The 21,243-nt window shown below is 38.3% G+C and overlaps 1 protein-coding gene across 1 annotated transcript; it reads right to left on the bottom strand.

The window, feature by feature from the left end:
- Positions 1 to 7,545: 7,545 nt before the first annotated feature.
- Positions 7,546 to 13,080, bottom strand: LOC106096534 (low affinity immunoglobulin gamma Fc region receptor II-like). The gene is made up of 8 exons (XM_019353892.2): positions 13,008 to 13,080; positions 12,744 to 12,788; positions 12,272 to 12,541; positions 11,927 to 12,187; positions 11,586 to 11,684; positions 11,417 to 11,464; positions 10,081 to 10,146; positions 7,546 to 8,858 (listed from the first exon to the last, which is right to left on the bottom strand). The coding sequence occupies exons 1-8, from the start codon at positions 13,051 to 13,053 to the stop codon at positions 8,752 to 8,754; spliced, it is 942 nt and encodes a 313-aa protein (XP_019209437.1). The 5' UTR covers positions 13,054 to 13,080; the 3' UTR covers positions 7,546 to 8,751.
- Positions 13,081 to 21,243: the final 8,163 nt, after the last annotated feature.

Below are 21,243 nucleotides of genomic sequence, written 5' to 3'. Positions count from 1 at the left end.
CATCTTGCTGGTGATGGATGCTCGAATAGGTCGCGCGTGAGACTCCATTATCAGCAACATCTGGTATGAATGGGTGTGAATGAATGCATGTGACTGGACTGTGATGGACGGACTAAAAGTTTTGACTGACTTGATACTGAGACAATGACTGCACCAACTTTAGGATTAGTAAATGCCAACAAACAATTCACCTAGCCGGCAAGAGAAGGGTGGATGCTTCGCTTTGTTTTGTTTTTGCAGGAGCAGGAGGATAAGAGAGACCGGAGGAGGAGACGGTAGCTTCACATGAGAGTGTGGAACTGCAGATTTAACCCGTTGGTTGCTAATTTTGAGTTCTGAGATATGATGTCACTAACCTTCTCTTTTAATTTTCTAGCTCCGATGGATTGACACATGGGAGTGTGTCAAAAAGGGGGGAGTGGAAGTTGAGTTTGAACATCAAACAATGGAAGTTGAGTTTGAACATCAAACAATGGTTATATAAAAATTTTTATGACTTTATTTGTGTGGTTAATAATTTAGGTATGGTAAGCTTATAATGTGTTAGAATAAAAAAAATGGTTAATTTGTTTTTGTTTTTGATTTCTTGACTAAACTAAGTGGTTATAATCACTTTCATAAACACATTGCAAATGTGCTCATAATGAGTTGACACTCAGTCTTTTGAAGGTCATAAGCTTCGTTCAGCGTGACTGTCCGGACTGATAAATTGTAGGTATTGACTTTGAGTGCAGAGGGCTAAATGCCAACACGCTTACACACACATAAATTAGGATTAGAATGAGTCCCTGGGTCAGAGAGACCTGAACATGAGATTCTAAACCAACTTTGAATCACTAGAGGAACAATGGATAACAACATTAGATTATCAAGGCGGGGGAGAGAGGTGTTTTGGTTTTCTGTCTCTTACAGCGAAAGGAACAGACACCAGACGAGGTTACGGAGATATGAGGACCTTCACAGCAGAGACAGACGTAGGGACTGCCGAGACAGCAACTGGGGTCAAGTGTCATGGCGTTTGGGCTCCTCGAGAAGATGGATCCCATAAACACAGCAATAACCATGAAGGGGTTGGCCAAAATCTAGGAACACCAGACCAACGAGGTTCGAGAGGATCTTGGTAAAAAGGGGGACACAGCTGTGACCCCAGAATACACAGATCTTTGTTTGAAATCGGGGCAGAATAATCCCCTGATCTGTGCAACGACTAAAGGGTGGTCTAACCCCGGAGGTCGAAGAAAGAAGCTGAGAATCACCCAACTGGAAGATACTGGTAGCTGCAGCAATAAAATAAAGGTTAAAAGCTCCTTAGACAGAGGTTCTAGTCTGAGTACATTTGAAAGGTATAAGGTGGCACCAAAAATGGGAGTGGGAAACTGTAGCACCAAAATAAAGCTGTGGGAGAATTGGGGAGTGATGGGAGTGTCATCTGTAACTGCTGTTATTGTTGTAAATCTAATTTTTCTTGCATCTGAACTGCTAAACACAGAGGTCATCCCACATATGGTCCACCCGTTAAAGGGGGACAGAGGGCCTCAGGACCAAGAAGAACTGAACCTTGCAATGCTGGAGTGTATGTTATAGGTGATCTCTTAAAAAAGAGATCAAAAGGGGGAATTGTGAGATTATTCTGTTATCATATGTTACCTTATATCTGTAATCAAAGTAGTTGAATTATGATACTGCTGTAGATCATATTATACCTCTTAATATAGAGTGTGTGATCAGTATGTAGTTTTAGTTTGCATTATACTTCTGACTTAAAAGAGTGTGAAAATCATTAGATCTATTGGATTGACCTGTATTACTCGACACTGTTGAATGTGTTACATGGTTTCTTGACATTTCATACTGCTGAATCATGAAGAGAATGTTGTGTGCAGAAGACCTTGTGTCTAGAATAGAAGAGAAGACCACATTCCATACCCCCACCTTTACAGAGAGCAGAAAGACAGGGAGCCGAGGTCATAACTTAGGCGCCGTGTGAGAGAAAGAATGTCAATGTTTAGGCTTTTACGACTAGGTGGGGGCCACTAGAGGCTATAAGAAGCTGAGTAACCCGTCACCATTTTGAGACTTGCTGTGACCCTCTGCAGGCAGGTCTCCCCATCATGATGGTTCTTATGCTCTTAAGTGTTGAATTATATGGAAATAAATAATTGTTGATTGAGCATTTATACACCGAGTATTGTCCTTCCTTCAGCCCAAAGATTAAAAGAATTGGGAGATTTTAACAGTATTAATGTCTTTGAATGTTGGATAGTAAGCACTTAAGCATTAAAAAAAGTCCTGGTGTACATCGGTAAATGAGGTGTGCCGTATAGAATAGAATACAATGCACTGTATTGTCACTATACACATGTACAATGAGCTACAGAGCATCTCCTAATCAGTGAAGAAATGTGGGGAAATAAATGGCATAAGGTGCACAGTTCTACAAAAAGTACTCAAAAAATAGCAGATGTACAAATATCCAATCAGGTTATATATTTAAAGCCTGGGTTATTGCACATAAATTAAATATTGCACAGTGGTGATCAGAGATGAGCAGTAACGCGTTACTTGTAACGCGTTACTGTAATCCGATTACTTTTTTCAAGTAACGAGTAATGTAAGGGATTACCATTGCAAAAACGGTAATTAGATTACCGTTACTTTCCCGTAGGAACGCTGCGTTACTGCATTACTAAAACCGTGAGTTTTTTGCGAGAATGTCTCATGACAGTGACGTAAGCGAGTGCGACGTTCCTGACAACAGCTGTCTGCAGATCAACAATGGATCATATATCAAGTACGGGAGAGAGTATGAGCGTGCAGCGTTTAAAGCGTGGAAGTACTGACCTTACTTTGAGTTTGATTCCATAAAAAGTGACAAAAACATTAGTGTCCGTTGTGCGTGGGAAGAAAACTTCTTTTTACAGCGAAAAACCCCCCTTAACTTCCAAGCAAGCGCCGAGTGCACTACGACTGTAATGGGAAATTCACAGAGAAACTCGCGGATTCTTCAACTGACCGCTGCGGCACACCTGCACCAGGGTAAACCTCCGCCTACCCCGGTCCTGCTTTACAGGTGAAAATAGAGCAACTAGCCTTTGACTTTATTTATTTTCTGCTGTGTTTTACTTGCATCTATTTGAAAGAGTGAGTGTAAACACAAAAAAATATTTTATTTTATGTGCTGGAATGTGCAGAAAATAGGTTTAAATGTTAAACAAATTTCTTCCAGTCAGAGAATGTTGCATATAACTTAATTTTTGCTTGATGCATAAAGTTAAAAGATTAAAACTAATAAAACAAGTTTTAAGAAGAGACTTTTCCATTTGATTACATTTTGTATGATGGATTATGCAGAAAAAGTAGAATTGGGCTGAAAGATCTATCGCTTTATCACCTATTCAGGTTGTAAATTGTGTTTTTAAAAACTAACTAAGTAACTAAGTAATTAATTACTTTTGAAAATAAGTAATCAGTAAAGTAACGGGCTTACTTTTTTGGGGAAGTAATCAGTAATTAGTTACTGATTACTTTTTTCAAGTAACTTGACCAACACTGGTGGTGATAGTAGTTGTGTATTCTGTGTATAGAGGAAAGTCCTTGGATAGCAGGAAATCAATTGTGGAACTGTGTTGTTGGTGCATGTGTGAGTTCAGGGAAGAATCTAGTTGTCAGTCTGTGGGTCTTTTTGCTGATGCACCTGCACCACTGCCCTGAGGGAAGCAGGTTGAACAGGTCAAAACCAGGGTGGGAGCTGTCTTTGATGATGTTTGCTGCTCTGCTGAGGCAACGGGAGGAATAAATGTCCATCAGGGAGAGGAGAGGGCAGCCAAAGATCTTCTGTGCTGCCTTGACTACTCTCTGAAGCCTTGTTCTTTCTGCCTTAGTGCAGCTGCCACACCATACTGTGATGCAGTATGTTAACAACTCTCGATGGAAAAGGTGCTTTGAAAGCTCAAGTAGAGTAAGTCCTGTAACCAATCAATTTACGAAGACAGGTGAAACCAAAGATCTCAAATTCGGACTCGCTAGACAAAGCACAGATTTCTTCTCGTGTAATTCTGTTTCTTGGCCACAAAAATTTATTCTGCTTGTTGCTTTTCCTTAGTAGTGATTTTTTTTAGCAGCAATTTGACCATAAAGGTCTAATTGACACGGTCTGCTCTGAGCAGACGTATCTGCTACTGGAACTCTGTGTGGCATTTATCTGGGCTCTAATCTCAGGTGCTTTTAACTTGTGCTTGCTGAGGCTGGTGACTCAGATGAATTTATTCTCAGCAGCAAAGATGACTCTTGGTCTTCCTTTCCTGGGGCGGTCCTTGTGTGAGCCAGTATTGTTATGATGCTCGATGGTTTTCGCGACTCCACTTGTGGAAATATTAAAAATAGCAATTTTTCAGACTGACCAACCTTCAGTTCTTAAAGTAATGATAAACTGTCCTTTCTCTCTTCTTAGTTAATTGGTTCTTGTCATAATATGAATTCATTTGTCAAATAGGGCTGTCAGCTGTGTGTGCCAACCTGGCTTCTGCACAACACAACTGATGGTCCCAGGCCATTAAGAAGGTGAGAAATTCCACACATGATCCCTGAAAAGGCACACCTGTGAAGCAGGAAACTATATCATGAAGCTCATTGAGAGAAGGCCAAGGGTTTTCAATGCAGTCAACAAAGCAAACAGTGACTACTTTGAGGAATCTATATTATAAGACATATTTACAGTTATGTAATTTTTTTCTTTGCTATATAATTCCATATATCTAGCTAAACATATTAGGTTTGTATCTAATGTTGAAAGTATTAAATAAAGAAAAAAACAGTAAATGATAAAGTGTGATTGACTTGTAGTGTAAATAGTGTTTTCATGAATTAGTAAAATGAGTAACATGCATTACTCATTTAAAAATAGAAACAGTCACAGACCATCCAGTATGATATGACCTCTGCCCTGTTACCAAACCTGAAAAGGGGACAGTGCACATTGTTTGTTCTTTTTCCTTTCATTCTTCAAGTCCTATATTTTCTGTAGAGGACAGTTTGAGCTGGAAAATTAAAGTGTCAATAGATAAAACTTTGCCACACACCCACAGACACACACTCACAGTTTCATAGTTTTTTATGCAGATTTAATAAGACTGTAGATGCCGTGCTGTTTTATAACTTTTCTGGTCACCTTGTATAGCAATACCAACAATAACCATTAGATGGGAGCAGAGCAAAGGTTTTTTCTCAACTACTGATCTCTGATCGTTAACAGATTACCCGTTACCACCAAACCATCCAAAAAAACCCCAAAAAAACCCTTTAGCATTGCGGAGCTCTGTGTGGTGTCCAGATGTTGTTGCTACTTCTGAGAGACTAAGTGTAGTGGTAGAGAGTCATCCGAATGCTGACTGTTAGGTCTGTGCTTCGCAGGCCCCGCTGGTTTAGACTTACTCCCATGAACAAAGCAAGACAGAGCTCCATCCATTTTAACTTGCAAGGGGAGCTGATAGGACCAGGGGCTTGGAGCTCTAAGCTCCTCTCCTGATCCCAGACAACTCCCGAGAGCCAGCCTCCCCTACAGCCTTTTATTAACTCTGTGGTCACACAAACATCTCATTAATCATGCAACAGATAAAACACTCACATGTGTACGTGTGTCTGTGTAGGAAACAGAAGTCAGCTTTCATCCTAAAGATTTAATCACTCTGCTTCAAATCAGATTTTATATTCTGCACAAAAAAATAACCACCATTTGTGCACCACCTCACTTGTCTTCTGTATTATAACATCACTAACACCCACTCAGCTCCTGTCTTCTGCTTTCATACAGTCTGACCAAACAAATACAGAAAGGCTTCTTATTTTATTTGGCTTTGTTGAATAGATGTAGCCGCAGCATTAAACAACACACCACTTTTTCACTTCAACCACATTTCGGTTACAGACATGTACAGAGTCGTGCTTCACAGGTGTATTTGACTGCTGACCACAAACTTGGTGTGTCTAAGAGCTAATGCAGCTCTTTTCTTGTAACAGCAATTAAAACACAAAGCAGGTGGAACAAGTTCCATCACGTTAAGGTCAACATCTAAATAACACTTGTGCTTTTGTTAGTATGCAAACTTTATATATACTAAGAACCACATGGGTCTGGCTTGCAGCTGTAGCTAACTGAACACACACAAGCTATATCAATTTATAGACATGCGCTCTAAATCTGATCTGAAAACGTACTGTACAGCTTGTTCAAGTACACGCTGGATAAATCTGGATGACTTCATTGTTTTCACTCTTGCTTATGTTATAAGTCAGTTCTCTCTCTGCTCACTCTGAGGCATAAAGGAAGGGCAAAGAAAAAAAAGTAACTAAACTAATTGTTTTTCAGCATGTCACACAGCAACGTGTTCTTGATTTTAAACATTAGCTTTCAGAGCATCTGTTGTGCATCAGTCAGTGATTTTTTACTATGGCTTGGGCATAGTAGAAAACACACAAGCTGTGGGCAATTCTGCGATGGTTCCTGGTTCTGCTATCAAAACAGGTGGAATTAAATCAGTTTACCTGATACTTTATTTTTACTTAATAAAACATGTATTTGCCTTAGATTGTTGCAAAGTACTTGGGAAAGTTTCTAATATTGCTTAATATCAATGACACTGTTATAAGGTTGTAATCACAGTTTAGTGTCACACAGGCCTAAAGTCTATTTATGGGTCTAGAGGACAGTCCACATTCATCTTGTGTTAAAAAGACACAGAGACAGGTAACCACAATAACATCAGTGATGATGTTTGCTGTTCACTATAGTTATGACTAAGTCACAATTTCAGCGGTTGGATTTCTTGCATTCATTTTTTGAACTAAGCTAAAAAATTATAATTTTTTGGATGAAATAAATAGATGTAAACAATCAGATCATCCACTTCTACACTGTATCTGAAATATTCACAGATACTGAATATAGTCAAGACTAACTGACTCTACATTAATGCTGCTCTTAAACCAGCTGTATCTGGCCACACTCTCAGTGAGCAAAGTCACGTTGAACATCAGTAGTTCAGTACATCGAGTCTGCATTTGGTATTTAATTAATATTAACTTTTATTAGGGTTAATCATAAAATAATGTTCTTTCTGCAAAGGTCCAAGTGGCAGAGATGTTGATAATGTTGCTTCTTTTTCCTCCTTCAGTCTCAGTACTCTCCACTGTCATCTGTAATATGTTTAAAGATGCAGGATGATCCTGCTGGTGTTGACCTATTAATTTTGCTGCAGCAGTCTATTTTCCATTTTATGCACAATAAAGGACCGCTTCACAATAAAATACTACTGTTACTGTATTCAAAGAACTGTAATCTGTTTGGAAGGATATAAAAAGAAACTGTATCTGAAACAAAGAAGATCCTGTTTATTTTTCAATTCCTTTATTTGATGATTAAACTAAACTAAAATAAAACACTACATGTCCAAGGATAACACCTATGTAGAACAAGTAAAGAAATAATAATAATGATGAGAAGAAAGAACATTACAAGAACGTACAGTTACAGTGTAACCTTGGTTCATTTAGTGAGAGACTATCTCTCCACCGTGAGGCCGCTCGGAGACGCGTTCCAATCAAACTATCACCGGTTTCACGTCCGCACAGCTGTTTTATACGTAAGCTGTGGGGTGTAGCCGGGCGTGCCGCAGTGTCTTAAAGAAATATCCACACGCCACGACCAAGGGGGGTCGTACCCCGTACATATGGAATATGTATCGGTGGAGAGATAGTCTCAATATGCTAGAGAACTCAAAGTTTAGCTTGAATCAAAGACTAAAGAATAAACAGTTAAAAGTACTGTAGAATCAGTTTGGGCAGTTCTAACATGAAGTGGTGATGCATTCTAGACATTAGGGGCAACAACTGGAAGAGCTCTGCCACCTCAGTTTTTAACCTCAGTTTTTTCTAAGTCTAGATCTTGGATTATTTAGGATCATTTCATTGGATGACCTAATAAGAGTGTGACCATGAATATTGTCAGACTGATGCAGCGGTGTCAGCCCATTCAGAATCAGGATCATAAAATTAATTAATTAAATCTTTAAAAGTGTATCCTAAAATTGACAGAAAGTCAACGAAGGGACCCTTGAACCTCAAAAATGACTTCAAAATTATGAGGATGGAGGGTTTTGTCTTGTGAAGACCAAATGCTATGTCCTCATGAAGCACACAGACACACACACCTACACACACAGTACTTGGATGCAGGGGGCACAAAAATCCACACAGAATAAAATCAAAGCACTTCATTCATTATATTAAGTTATAATGATATTAATAGCTGATTTGTGAAATACATCATTAGCAATAAATGAATTATTTTATCCACAACCATGTTTATAGTTTGACCATGCTAACAAGGTTGGAAACATGATGATTTCTCTTTGATTTTCTGTCTCTTTTTTATACCTTTACTCCACTGGGCCTCATTTGTAACTGAAAAAGAAAGCTCAAAAAAGTAACCTCCAGATGAGCTATTATCTAATGTGATCACCTGTAACATTTGAAACTCAATTTAATTCAGTTTCATTTGTGAATTGACACCAAATCTGAAGTAAATTTGTTTTCACATTTCTAATCATTGTGAATTCTTTACGTATCATTATACAGAGACCTGTAGTACAGTAAGCACTTACAAATACACAATACACAGATTTTAACTGACTGCAAAATGATACATGATAAACAATACAGGATATTTCTAAGTCACTTCCTTGTTTTCAGTCTCACTCAGAGATGCACATGTTTTTTAATTGTAGAATAGAAAGGTTCCTCTGCCACAGGTTGGTAGATATCTTGTGAAGGTTTGTCTGCAACAACAGATTTCATTGTTTCTGCTTTGAAGAGAAATAGAATTGAATATGTTGGTTATCAAAATTGTATGTTATTCAAACAGTTATCTGCAACACTTTTCATCATATCTCTGAAATAACATTGTTCAAATTGTGATAATAGATGCAATAAACAGGAAGAACAATGTAATTACAACATAAATAATTATAACATTATTAAGGGAATTCAAAATAACAGTTTTGGACTTTAGCTGAATAATGTCAGACTGAAATGTATATAATGTGGTAATCAACAGAGGCAAGACATGTAACAATACCTATGTAGCAAAACCAGAAACAATGTGATACTATTTATAGACTAGAATAGAATAAACCTTTATTATCCAACGAATGAGAAATTTGGGTGTTACACAGCTCTTACAGTGAAAGGAATAAAGAAAAAATAGAAAAAAAGACACAAGGTAGTCCTATATACAAAAGCAACTGAAATACGAACAAATAAAATATGTACAGGCTTATGTACACGAGTGTGTGTGTGTGTGTGTTATAGAGTCTGGCAGCTGCTGGTAAGAATGACCTGCGGTAGCGCTCCTTCCTACACTGTGGGTGTAAAAGGTGTTGTCCATGATGGATGTTAGCTTAGGCAACATCCTTTACTCCCCAACCTGCTGAATGGACTTCAGCGGACAGTCCAGGGCAGAGATGGTCCTCCTGACCAGTTTGTTGAGTTTCCCCATGTCCCTCTCTGCCATTCCACCACTCCAGCAGACCACAGCACAAAAGATAGCAGATGCCACCACAGTGTGGTAGAAATACTATGCTAGCAACAAAATAGTAATTTATTTGCAGTGTTTGGAAGTAAACGTTTTTGTTAGAAGGATGGTTTTGGGAAATTATGAAAATGGCTGTGCTGAAACCTGTTCTGTTAGGGTCAAGAAAGTGTTTGGTGGACAGACAAAAGAAGACGATGAGACTTGATGGCGGAATGAATAAGTGTAGGCAAGCATTCAATGGAAGGGGTTAGAATATGAGAGAGCATGAGGGGGGGGGCATCGAGGAGAGTTAGTGAATCAGCAAGTGCAGCAGATTAGTAAGGAAGAAATGAAAGCAGCTATGAAGATAATGAAGGGTTGAAAGATGAGTGGTACTGATGACTTAGGTTTTTCCAGGGGGAGAGAGCAGATTTTACTAAATGTTATGACTTATTGCTTTTCTATCACATTATTACCAAAACAGAAATATACTATAATATCATAATGAATCTTACCAAGAGGTTGAGTGCCACCCTGGCCCAAAGAATGATAAACTGGATTAGGACACAATTCAGCTTCATCTGATGGAGACAAACAGTGGGAGTGAGGGAACAGATAACCATAGTAAAATTCTTGATGACAACCCATGTCTGCCTTTTCTTGTATTTAACAGAACTAATGTGATGTTTTCTGATATTCCAAATTAGGAAACATGACCTCACTTCTAACAGGAGAAGCACAAGCTAGCTGTAAGCTATGTACGATTCCTAAACACACGACTAAACACTCAGTACTAAATACTACACACCGTACTTGATTTAGAGATTCACAATAAAGTGAAATTGAATCATTTAATTGTTGAGTTTCCGGTGTATTACTTTAGGTCTTTACATTACAAATAAAAGTGCCTCAGGTGACTATTGCTGTGATTTGGTAAAAACAAATGGAATTGAAAAGGGTGTATTTCTCCTTCACAGTTATTAAAATAAGTAAATAAATAAAAACCTTAGTCCATTTATGCAAAATGAAATAAAATAAGTTCATGTTTTTGTCTTTTTGTTTTGTTTGTTTTTTTAACTTGTGGGCTTTTTAAGTAATAATTTTCAAGTATGTATAAAATATAAAAAAATATTTCTAATTTACATTAGTTGTAATGGAAGCTGAAGGCATGCCTTGGGTTATAAAACAAGCACAAGCATTCTGACTTGTATGAGCAAACTCATGACCTTCATATTAGATACTTTATCTGAGGTGTGAGTCCAGGAAGTGAACATTCAAACATGCCTTGTTAAAATGTGACACCTAAGTGTCACATCAAATTCCGCAGTTTTTCTTAAAAAGGGTAAAACAACAACAACAACAACAAAAAACAACCCAAAACTTAGTCTGCCTTGTGTTTTAAAAGCTTTTTATGTGATTTAAGGAGCTTGGACATCTGGACTTCTTTAAGTTGCTTGAAGATGTTCAAGCAACTTAAACCCTATCACATGATAGGGTGGGGCTAGGTTTCACAATGAGCTCACCTGAAACCCTGGCTGATTGTGACCTACACCCATGTTCACACCTTGGCTCATGTGATTAGGTAGAGGATCATTAGAGAGTCCTTTGTCCATCTCGGGGGGAAACTTCCACTGGGTTTAAATCTGGGACTCTCCACCATTTGACCCTAGAACTGAAGAATCTTCTTGGATGACAGGTGAAACGTCTTCAAGCAACTTAAAGAAGTGCAGATGCTTTTCTTTTCAAGCTTCTTAGACTACGATGACCTGGATGACTGAGAACCTTCACAGACTTTCATGTGATCCTAATAAATGGAGGCTGGCTAGTGCCCCCTAATAGTAGATTTCTTACTGTTTGTGTTCTGTCCTGTTGGATCTTCTTTTGGGCCTGAACCATATGCTATTGACCAGTAGACCAATGCCGTAATAAAAAAAAAAAAGAAAAGAAAAAGGAAAAATTACTGCAACAACAGAATTTAAAGTAACTCACATATATATATAGATGTGTTCTTTTTCTTTACCTCTGTACAAATCTTTGCGGAAGAGATAGAGTCCCATCACCACGATAATCAGAATTAGAGTGGTCAGTAAAATAGTGGCAATTATCCAGGGTGTGGAAGCTGTACAGTGAAATGGTAATTAACTTCTTCACACTTGCACAGTGTTTAAAATGTTACAAATCTTGCAGTCAATTTCTCTAAAACATTCAAATAGCCTTCTTAAATAATTGATTAATTAACCCCACGAAGCATAAAAACAGACTTAACAGCTTTACTTAAAATCTTTTTCAGAAAAAAAGAGCATCTTAAAATATTTGTTTCACACATATGTATAAATATTTTGAAACATTGTTGTTTCTCACCTGTGAGACATGGCAGAGAGACAGACAGCCAGCTCTCTGATGATTCTTCACCTCCTGAGATCTTGCACTTGTAAAGTCCTTCATCAGACTTGGAAACTCTCTGGATGCTCATGTTTCCTGTGGCGCTGCTCCCTATGTGACGCCCATATTTATAGAAATCAGCTGCGATGCTGGAGGAAAGCATCTTGTTTCTGCAGCGCAGAGTCACATCTTCTCCCTCCATCACAGGAACAGCAGGAATCTCCAGGATCACAGAACCATCTGAACAACAAGTGACTTAGAATTTTAAAATGTTGAACTTGTGTTTGTTTGTGACAAAATATTACTGCCTTCATTCACTCGTACCAGTGACAGTGATGTTGATATTGTTGCTTCTCTTCCCTCCTGCTGTCCCACACCAGTATTCTCCATTGTCATATCTATAAATACGATCAATGGTGCACTGTGAACCTGTTGTTGAAGCTGTTGGTTTCCTACTGGTTTTGTTGCATTGCTTTACTTCCTCGTTCTTCTTATATAACACATATCCATGAGAGCTCTCCTCACAGTAAAAACTAACTGACTCATGTTCAAAAAACTGGGATTTGTTTGGAACAACACGAAGAGAAACTGCATCTGTCAAAAAAAAAAAAAAAAGATTCAGTTTATTGCTAAATTATCAGATTGCCGGGTTTTAGTTTTACAATAAATGAAAGCTATGATAGCCAATAAAATGTGACTAAAACCAGTAGAGGTGGTGATTGACCTTTTTGGTGTTTAAATAAATCATATTTTTTTCTTATAGCAAAATGATAACAAGTAAACAGATATTACTCACCAACTTTCTGAGCATGTGCACACAGCAGGATCAGCACAGTTATCACTGAAAATACAAAAAAATAGTTACTAAAAGATGACCCTACATCTTCAAACTTGCCAACTCTTAGAGTTAACAGTGCTTTTCCTTGTTACATTTCTGAGGTGTCAATAAAGGTTTCTGCCTCGTGAAAGCTTTAAATCATCACAGCATTTTAACAACACTGTTAACCTTAACAAATACTTTATATTTTGATTTTAATGTATAAACTGAGACAGTACTTACACAGTCTGATGCACAGAGCTCTGACCTCCATGATGTCTTGCCACATACCAACCAATAGACGCTTCCTGTATGACCTTTGTGAAACAACTATGTAAAGATTGTAAATAGAGAAGCAGAGCTGTTGCTGTGGTAGGCGAAAGAGAACACAGACTGATGCTTTCAAATCTATTTGTAGCTTTTTAAGGTTCACCTTTGTTATACTTACATTATACCAGTGATGGCTTAGTCAGTCACAGTAATACTAACAGCTTATAACTAAATTTTCATGTAGCACTATAAGAAAGCTCAAGTTGCTTTAAGTCATTGGAAATCACTCACCAATAAGAAAGCACTGACTAAATGAATATTTTGCACCGTGTAGTTGTATAGATATTAAACTGGTGGGACACCAGAGTCAACAACAAAGCTGTGTTCTCACAGTCTCAGTGATGTTTTGCATCAGACACAAAAACAGACTTGAAACAACTCTAAATAGTTTTCAAACAACCAGAGCTGCTGTTATATAGGTTAAACCTCAGTAATTCCATTTATAACCAGAAAGTCACACTAGTGCTCCCTTCAGTACAACATGTAGTCATTTCACATTCACTTTTTTATTCAGGATTCATACCACTAAACTACATCAGTTGTGATTTACAGTGTTGCCAGAGATACCAGAGTTATATTTACATGTGCATACAGGTTTATGCCTCCGACATTCTCCTAAAGAGTGGGTGTTAATATTCAGAGCAAAGCACTAATATTAGCCCATTGAAAATATCCTAACATTAGCAGAGCCACTTTAATGATGCAATGATGTTATCATCAGTTTTAAAAGGTAAATATGACTGGACTGCTTTAAGGATTTCTGTGAGAGATGATAAGGGTTTTGTACATGAGACACAGTGATCTGGATGGTGCCTTTATGAGGGTTATGTTGCCAGTATTTTAAAAGAAAGATGAATATGACATGAGCTTGTTTACAGCTTGACTGCAGAACTTGATCTGCAGCACTTGCATCTAAGGTGGTTTCCATTTCTACTTAGCGCCATGCGCCACCTAGTGACATCTTTGAGTAATGTTAAAGGAATCAGTAAATAAAGACAGAATAAAAATATTATTTGACTCACTTGAATTTTGAATCCCCACTTCTGTTATTTCTCTCTCTCTCTCTCTTTCTCTCTCTCTCTCTCTCTCTCTCTCAATCAATAGCATCATTCTAGCTTTTCATCAGCACCATGGGGAAGCTCATAAGGCGAGTCACTTTATTATCAAGACTAAAGCTGAAAAGAAAATCAAATATCAAGTACATAAGCTTGAAACAAACAAGAAAAACACATCAACCACTGCACCTGACTTATTTCTTTGAACCAGCTTCTAGATATATCACACACCCATTAGAGTATAAGCACATATTTTCAACATGTAGGTCATAACAGTGTTCAAATACCTTCAGAAAATCACAAATTACTTGACATGACTTCATCTTCTGGGCCTTGTGTTCAGCATAATAAACAACAATCAAAGACAACAGTGCTTAAACTGAAGGTCCTGGCAGTCCTAAATATTCTGTTCTCTTTTCTTCTTCCTCATTTGAGCCCCTCTTTTTTAGCTTAATTTTAAAAAGTATAAAATAACAACAAAATAATTAAAAAGGCCATTGCCTCACTGAGTGACTGTCAACTGATTTGGGGTCATCTTGCACAAATGATTTGGGAGGCTCATTTCTGTTGAGTTGCCTTCCTGGTATCCCCGTTTCCCGCACCTTCAACTAATAATTCATCACCTAAATATTTAAGGAAGAGTGGTTGATGTGATTCTCTGCAAGACCATGGTGGTATCTACTAGAAATGGAATGATCCAATATACAGTATTGCTATCAGTCTGATCCTGACCTAAGTTACTGGATCGGATATCAGGGAGAAATAAAAATGTGATCTGATCGATTAAATATCACAAAACCACCTCACAAAACTTGTGACATGACATAACGCAGGTAGTGACCTCAGCACATCAGAGCAGTATGCTTCACATCATAGAGCTCGCTACGTGCTTCCCAACCGGCATGTCATCTCTGAGCAAGCTATACCAGAGAATTAAAGCAAGTGTGCAAGTTTATCTCTGAATGTTTGTAAAGCATTCCCACGTTAAGCTTAACAACCAACACTCGGACTACATCGTGAAGCTCATTGAGAGAAGGCCAAGGGTTTGCAGTGCAGTCAACAAAGCAAACAGTGGCTACTTTGAGGAGTCTATGTTATAAGGCATATTTAGAATTATGTATTTTTTTTCTTTGCTACATAATTCCATATATCTAGCTTAGCATATTTTGTGTCTTTAGTTTGTAGTTTGTTACAATGTTGAAAGTACTAAAAATAATTTAAAAAATCATTAAATGAGAAAGTTTCTCCAAATGATTGATTTGTTGTGTAAATAGTGTTTTCATATATTAGTAAAATGGGTAACATGCATTACTCATGTAAAAAAAACAAAAAAAAAAACCACTCACAGAGCATCCAGTATGATATGACCTCTGCCCTGTTACCAGATCTTAAAGGGGGACAGTGCACATGGTTTTGTTTTTTTCTAATGATACCTCTAGTCCTATCTTTACTGTAGAGGACAGTCGAGGCTGGAAAATGAAATCATCAATAAAATAAAATTTGCCACACACCCACAGACACACACTCACAGTTTCATAGTTTTGTATGCAGATTTAGTAAGTCTCTAGATGCCATACCATTTTTAATTTTTCTGGTCACCTTGCATAGGTATACCAACAATAACCATTAGATGGGAGCAGAGCAAAGGTTTTTTTCTCAACTATTGATCAGTGATCGTTAACAGATTAGTGGTCAACACCAAACCAACTAAAGAAAAAATCTTTAGCATTGCAGAGCTCTGTGTGGTGTTCATGTTGTTGTTACTCAGACAGAGTTTGCAGTATATATCAATACCATATTGTGACGGGACGTGGTCTGTGATGCTGCTGCAGGTGAGATGGATAACTGCAAAGTGGGGTGTGCGTAATTATTCAGCCCCCTGAGTCAATACTTTGTAGAACCACCTTTTGCTGCAATTGCAACTGCCAGTCTTTTAGGGTAAAGATGGAGCAGCCATGTCCAGATGCCTTCCTGATGGCTCCACTCAGACTATGCACCTTTTTAGTTGTTTACTTATTTGTTGCTTTGTTATACATTCCAAAATCTTCCAGTTTTATGGTTTACGACAGCACATCACTTCTCAATATTGGTAACGAGTTTGAACTCATAACCTTGGACACTTTTAAACCCAACCTGTCCTGGCCGACGGAGATACTATGTGGCACAGACAACAACAATAGACAGGAAGCTCACCCGAGGCGAAGAACAAAGAAGCGCCGAGGTAAACGTGCTGGCATTCAGAACAGACTGAGGCAACAGGTGCACTGTGCACCACTGCCCAGCATCCTGCTAGCTTACGTATAATTGTTGGAGAACAAACTAGACGATCTGAGGGCAACCTTTCAACGAGACATGAGGGACTGCAACATTCCGTGCTTCACTGAGACATGGCTGACTGGGCCGTAATTGCATCGGTGTCAATCTCTGTGCTCCGTGCGGACAGAATGGCTGAGTCGAACAAAGCCAAAGGTGGAGGAGTGTGTTTCATGGTAAACAGAAAGTGGTGCGACACCAGGAGCATCTCTACTCTCTCCAGCGGTTGCTCGCCACGTCTTGAATACCTGAGCATTAAGTATGACCCTTAGTACCCGCCCCACGAGTTCAGTAACTGCCAAAGTGGTCTACATCCCAACCCAAGTGGGCGCAGGTATGGCTCTGATTGAACTACATGATGTGCTGAGTGTGTTTCAAGACAAGGACACAGCCTGAGCCCTCATTGTAGCAGGAGATTTTAATAAAGCAAACCTTGCACAAGTCATGCCGAACTTTTATCAACTTGTCACATGTCTGACGAGGGGAGATAGAATCTTGGACCATTATTACATGCCATACAAGCAGGAATACAAAGTTGTTTCACACCCAGCTTTTGGAAAGTCCGACCAAAACACAATCTTGCTCATTATTCTGTATGAACAACGCATACGGAGGGAAGAAGTAACCTTGAGGGAGGTAAAACGCTGGCAGAGGTGGGACGAGTATCCAGAAATTGTACCCAAGTAAGAGTAGCATTACTTTACAATTTTATTACTCTTTGCAACTGAAAATAGTTGGAAATCAAGTGCAATCAATTTTGACAGGTCTTTATCAATTGATTTCTGTCTTGGTGGGGTCACAGACTTCCTTTAGTTGCAGACTCTACATTCTGCCTATGTATTGTGAATAAAATTGAAATGGTTACAGATTTTTTTTTCTTGGTGTCACTCATTTTCATTGCTATAACTCTCTAATGTGACGGTGTTGTCTCTTGTTGTTGCCCCTGCCCCCCCACCCCGCTCAGCGCAAAAACAAGGCTCATGTGTTCATGTGCTGTATCCTCCGGATTCCAGCCAGAGTGGATTCTGGAGTCTTCCACGCTCCTGTTACTGATCCTCCATCTGGATGGATGAGAACAACCTTCTGAACAATCTAGCAGGTGGAGATTGCCCATATCTATGGGACTGATTTCTGCTAATAACGCCCATTGTATGGACTGATAACAGTACCCAGCATACACCTCTCCCTCCATCAATGCAATAAACAATACAAAAGTAATAGCCTATAATTATTTTTTTCTGCTGTATCTGCTGCTTCTCAGGTAGTTGTTTACATTATATAATTTATTGTGTTCTGTATACGTCACTATAATGTGATTTCGGAAATATATATATATATATATATATATATATATATATATATATATATATATAAATATACGGACAACAGGCTCTTCCGCGGCAATCTCTTGTCGTCAATAAACAACGTTTAGGGAGCTCTATAGTATTCAATAAGAGGACCCTGCACGTTAATTTTCGACGCGAGGGGGGTACCCTGCGCATCGATAGGTGAAGCAGAGGGAGCCTGACCATGCGTCACACATTTGATGAGTTGGGTGTGAGAACGTGTTGGACTGTCGTGTCTGATAATTTGAAAATTCTCTTGATAGTTTGGGCAGAATCCTGTTGCTGGAAACCCATGGTTATTCATGTCCCATGTTATTGCAGGTATGTGTATTTTGAAACAAGTATTTGGTTGAGCTGCAGGCTAATTCTGTTTAAGAAATACTGCTTATTAAGTTTTGCCCAGTACATGGCAGCCTTTTTCAAAGTACTATTGCACATGAAAGGAAATTTTGGCTTTGGTCTGTAAGTTTATTTATTTTCATATGAATGTGCATTTAAGTGAATTCATTTGTCTTTTTTACCTAAACCACAATGCAGTAATATTTTTATTTTATTTTCCGTAATAAGTTTTTTTGCCATTTTATTTTTCAATCAATTTTTGCTTTTTATTTATTTTGAGAAAACTAAGAGTTCCACTATACGATCATTTGTTTATCCCGTGAGTAGCAATGAAGCTTTTGCTGTGTTTGGGTGGAATCCTGTTGCTGGAAACCCATGGTTATTCATGTCCCATGTTATTGCAGAGACCCACAAACAGGAAAAATAAACCACACCCGAGCTCTACCCATCTCGAGTCCAGAGAGTTTTACTCATACAACACCAGACACTAAGAGGGGTTACACACAGGAAGGTGAGGAAACACAAACAACACATTAATGCACCGCTAACGCCGTAACACGGTAATGTCTACAACAGTCTGCTAGAGGTATGATAGAAATTTTTTTTTTGCCTTCACCAGTGACTATCCAAACATTGTTTTGGGTAGCAGCCTATTGCAACAAGTCAGGGCATCCTGGCTATGCTAACTGCCCATATAATCTGCAAAGACTGTGTCTGACAGTATCTCATCTACATTGAAATTACATCGGATCCTTGTCATTTTTTACATACATTCTTTGTTGTTTGAGGTGAGAACCAATGAAGAAGATGTTGAAAAATGTTTTACTTGTGCTCTGCAATGTATTGAGGTGCTGCAAAATGAAAATTCGGACAATATCAGACAAGAGCGGCTTTATTGAGAGCTAGATGATCATACACGAACTCTATCAGATTTTCTTGCTGCTGTATCTCGATATGATCCTAATAATAGGGTTGCCACCAACCTACTAGGATCCTTATATAGATGCTTTTGCAGCTTGCTACATGAATATGATGCTAGACAGAGATCTTCATATGTGACCCACAGATTGTTACCCCCAACAACCTTGAGTGGTCATCCAGGTCGGCCACGATACACTATATCTGCTGAACAGATTTCTTTGTTTCCATTGGTATGACATGGAAGACAATTATGGGGCGACCGTGGCGCTGGGGGTTGGGAAGCGCATCTGTAACCGGAAGGTCGCAGGTTCGAGGACCAGGGCTCTCTGCCCTGGTCCTTGGGCAAGACACTTTACCCTACTTGTGTTGGCCAGAGGGGCCGATGGCACGGTATGGCAGCCTTGCTTCTGTCAGTCTGCCCCAGGGCAGCTGTGGCTACAACTGTAGCTTGCCTCCACCAGTGTGTGAATGAATAATGGAATTGTAAAGCGCTTTGGGTGCCTTGAAAAGCGCTATATAAATCCAATCCATTATTATTAATTGCATCATGCTTTGGAATAAGTCGAAGAACCCTGTACAGACACAGACAAACTTTGGGAGTTGAGCCATTAAGCTATGTGGATATGTCAAATCAAGAACTGAATGGCCTCCTACAGAGCACTACAAATGCAGGGGGAAGTATATATTCTTGGAAGTCTGAGTTCTCGTGGCTTAAGAGTTCAACGTTGGATCCTATTGGACATGCATTTAGACACCATCATGCAATACGGCAAAGGATCTATAGTGTTCAGGCCTTGTGTTTAAAAGTATTAACACATTGTGTCAAAATTAAAGGTCCTTCATCCAAAACATTACTGAAGTTAATCTATATGATCAGCATAAGGTAATAATAATAAAAAATAACCAAAAAAACAGAAATTGCCTTAAGTATGTTAAATATTTTGAGGGATTCATAGTACATCAATTTCGATGTTGTCTAATGTGTATACTGCTGAATTCATCGATTGTGTCAGGTAAACGTAGTGTGAAAAAAAAAAAATTATGCCACTGAGGTCTGGTGTTGTTGAAGTAAATGTACAAAATGGTACCTCTACTTTATTTTAAGCACAGGGTCAGGAAATTCACTACTAAATAATATGAACAAACATGTGGAACTGTAGTGATGCTTTCTGATCTCTCAACAGGCATGTTGACGGAAACCACAAGTTGATCAGATAGCGCTTGGTCCTTCATGGCTGTGTTGATGGCTTCAGCCGAACTATTATATACTTACGTTCCTTATCCAATAACAGAGCCTCAAGTGTCTTATCATTATTTTTGGAAGGAATATAAAACTTTGGTTTGCCCTTAAGGGTCAGGTGGGATCATGGTATGGAAAAAATACAAGTTGCTTGTTTTATGTTACAGAGAAGAGGAATAGGCAGTGTTATTACAGGTGTTTCAGTACATAACCAAAAAATTGAAAGACTGTGGGCAGAACTCAACAGAGTTGTATCAAGACACTTTATAAATACCTTTAACTTCATGGAAGGACAGGGTGTGTTGTATTCACTGAATGAGCTACATCTTTTTTGTCTGCATTCTGTTTGTTTATCAAGGATTGAAAGAGCATTAACATAATTTGTCAATCAGTGGAACAACCATGGAATCCAGTTGTTTATAAATGACATTTTTCATGTTGATAACAATTATGGCGTTGATGAAGAAGGGCCATTACCAGAACTTCGAACAAACAATAATGTCATAATTCCAGTTATTGACATCAACATATATGAGACTGCAATGAACATTATTCAACAAGTGAATCCAATAGAAAATTATGGAAATCATGGAATAGATGTGTTTTCTTCACCTTTACACCTTCTACATTGGATCAAATATTTTGCAAAACATAGAAATGAAAAAAAATATAAAAACAATTTCAGAAAAGTTATCTGATCGAAACTAACAAGATATTGAAAACCATTTTCTTTAAAATTATAAAATAACAGCTCTGTTGTCAAACAGAAACTAAAACAGGCAAAAAAATAAACAGACACAAAGACAACCATATCAAAAACAGATGCACATACATATGAAAAGAGTAAAGTGAGACAATATTTTATATATATTCAAACTCAACAATCTAAATAAACTTCTGAAGTGCTGTTAAACAATTGGTATCTACCTGTATGA

Source organism: Oreochromis niloticus, linkage group LG3 (assembly GCF_001858045.2).
Source record: "Oreochromis niloticus isolate F11D_XX linkage group LG3, O_niloticus_UMD_NMBU, whole genome shotgun sequence".
Taxonomy (NCBI): domain Eukaryota; kingdom Metazoa; phylum Chordata; class Actinopteri; order Cichliformes; family Cichlidae; genus Oreochromis; species Oreochromis niloticus.
This window is presented reverse-complemented; position numbering and strand designations above follow the sequence as displayed.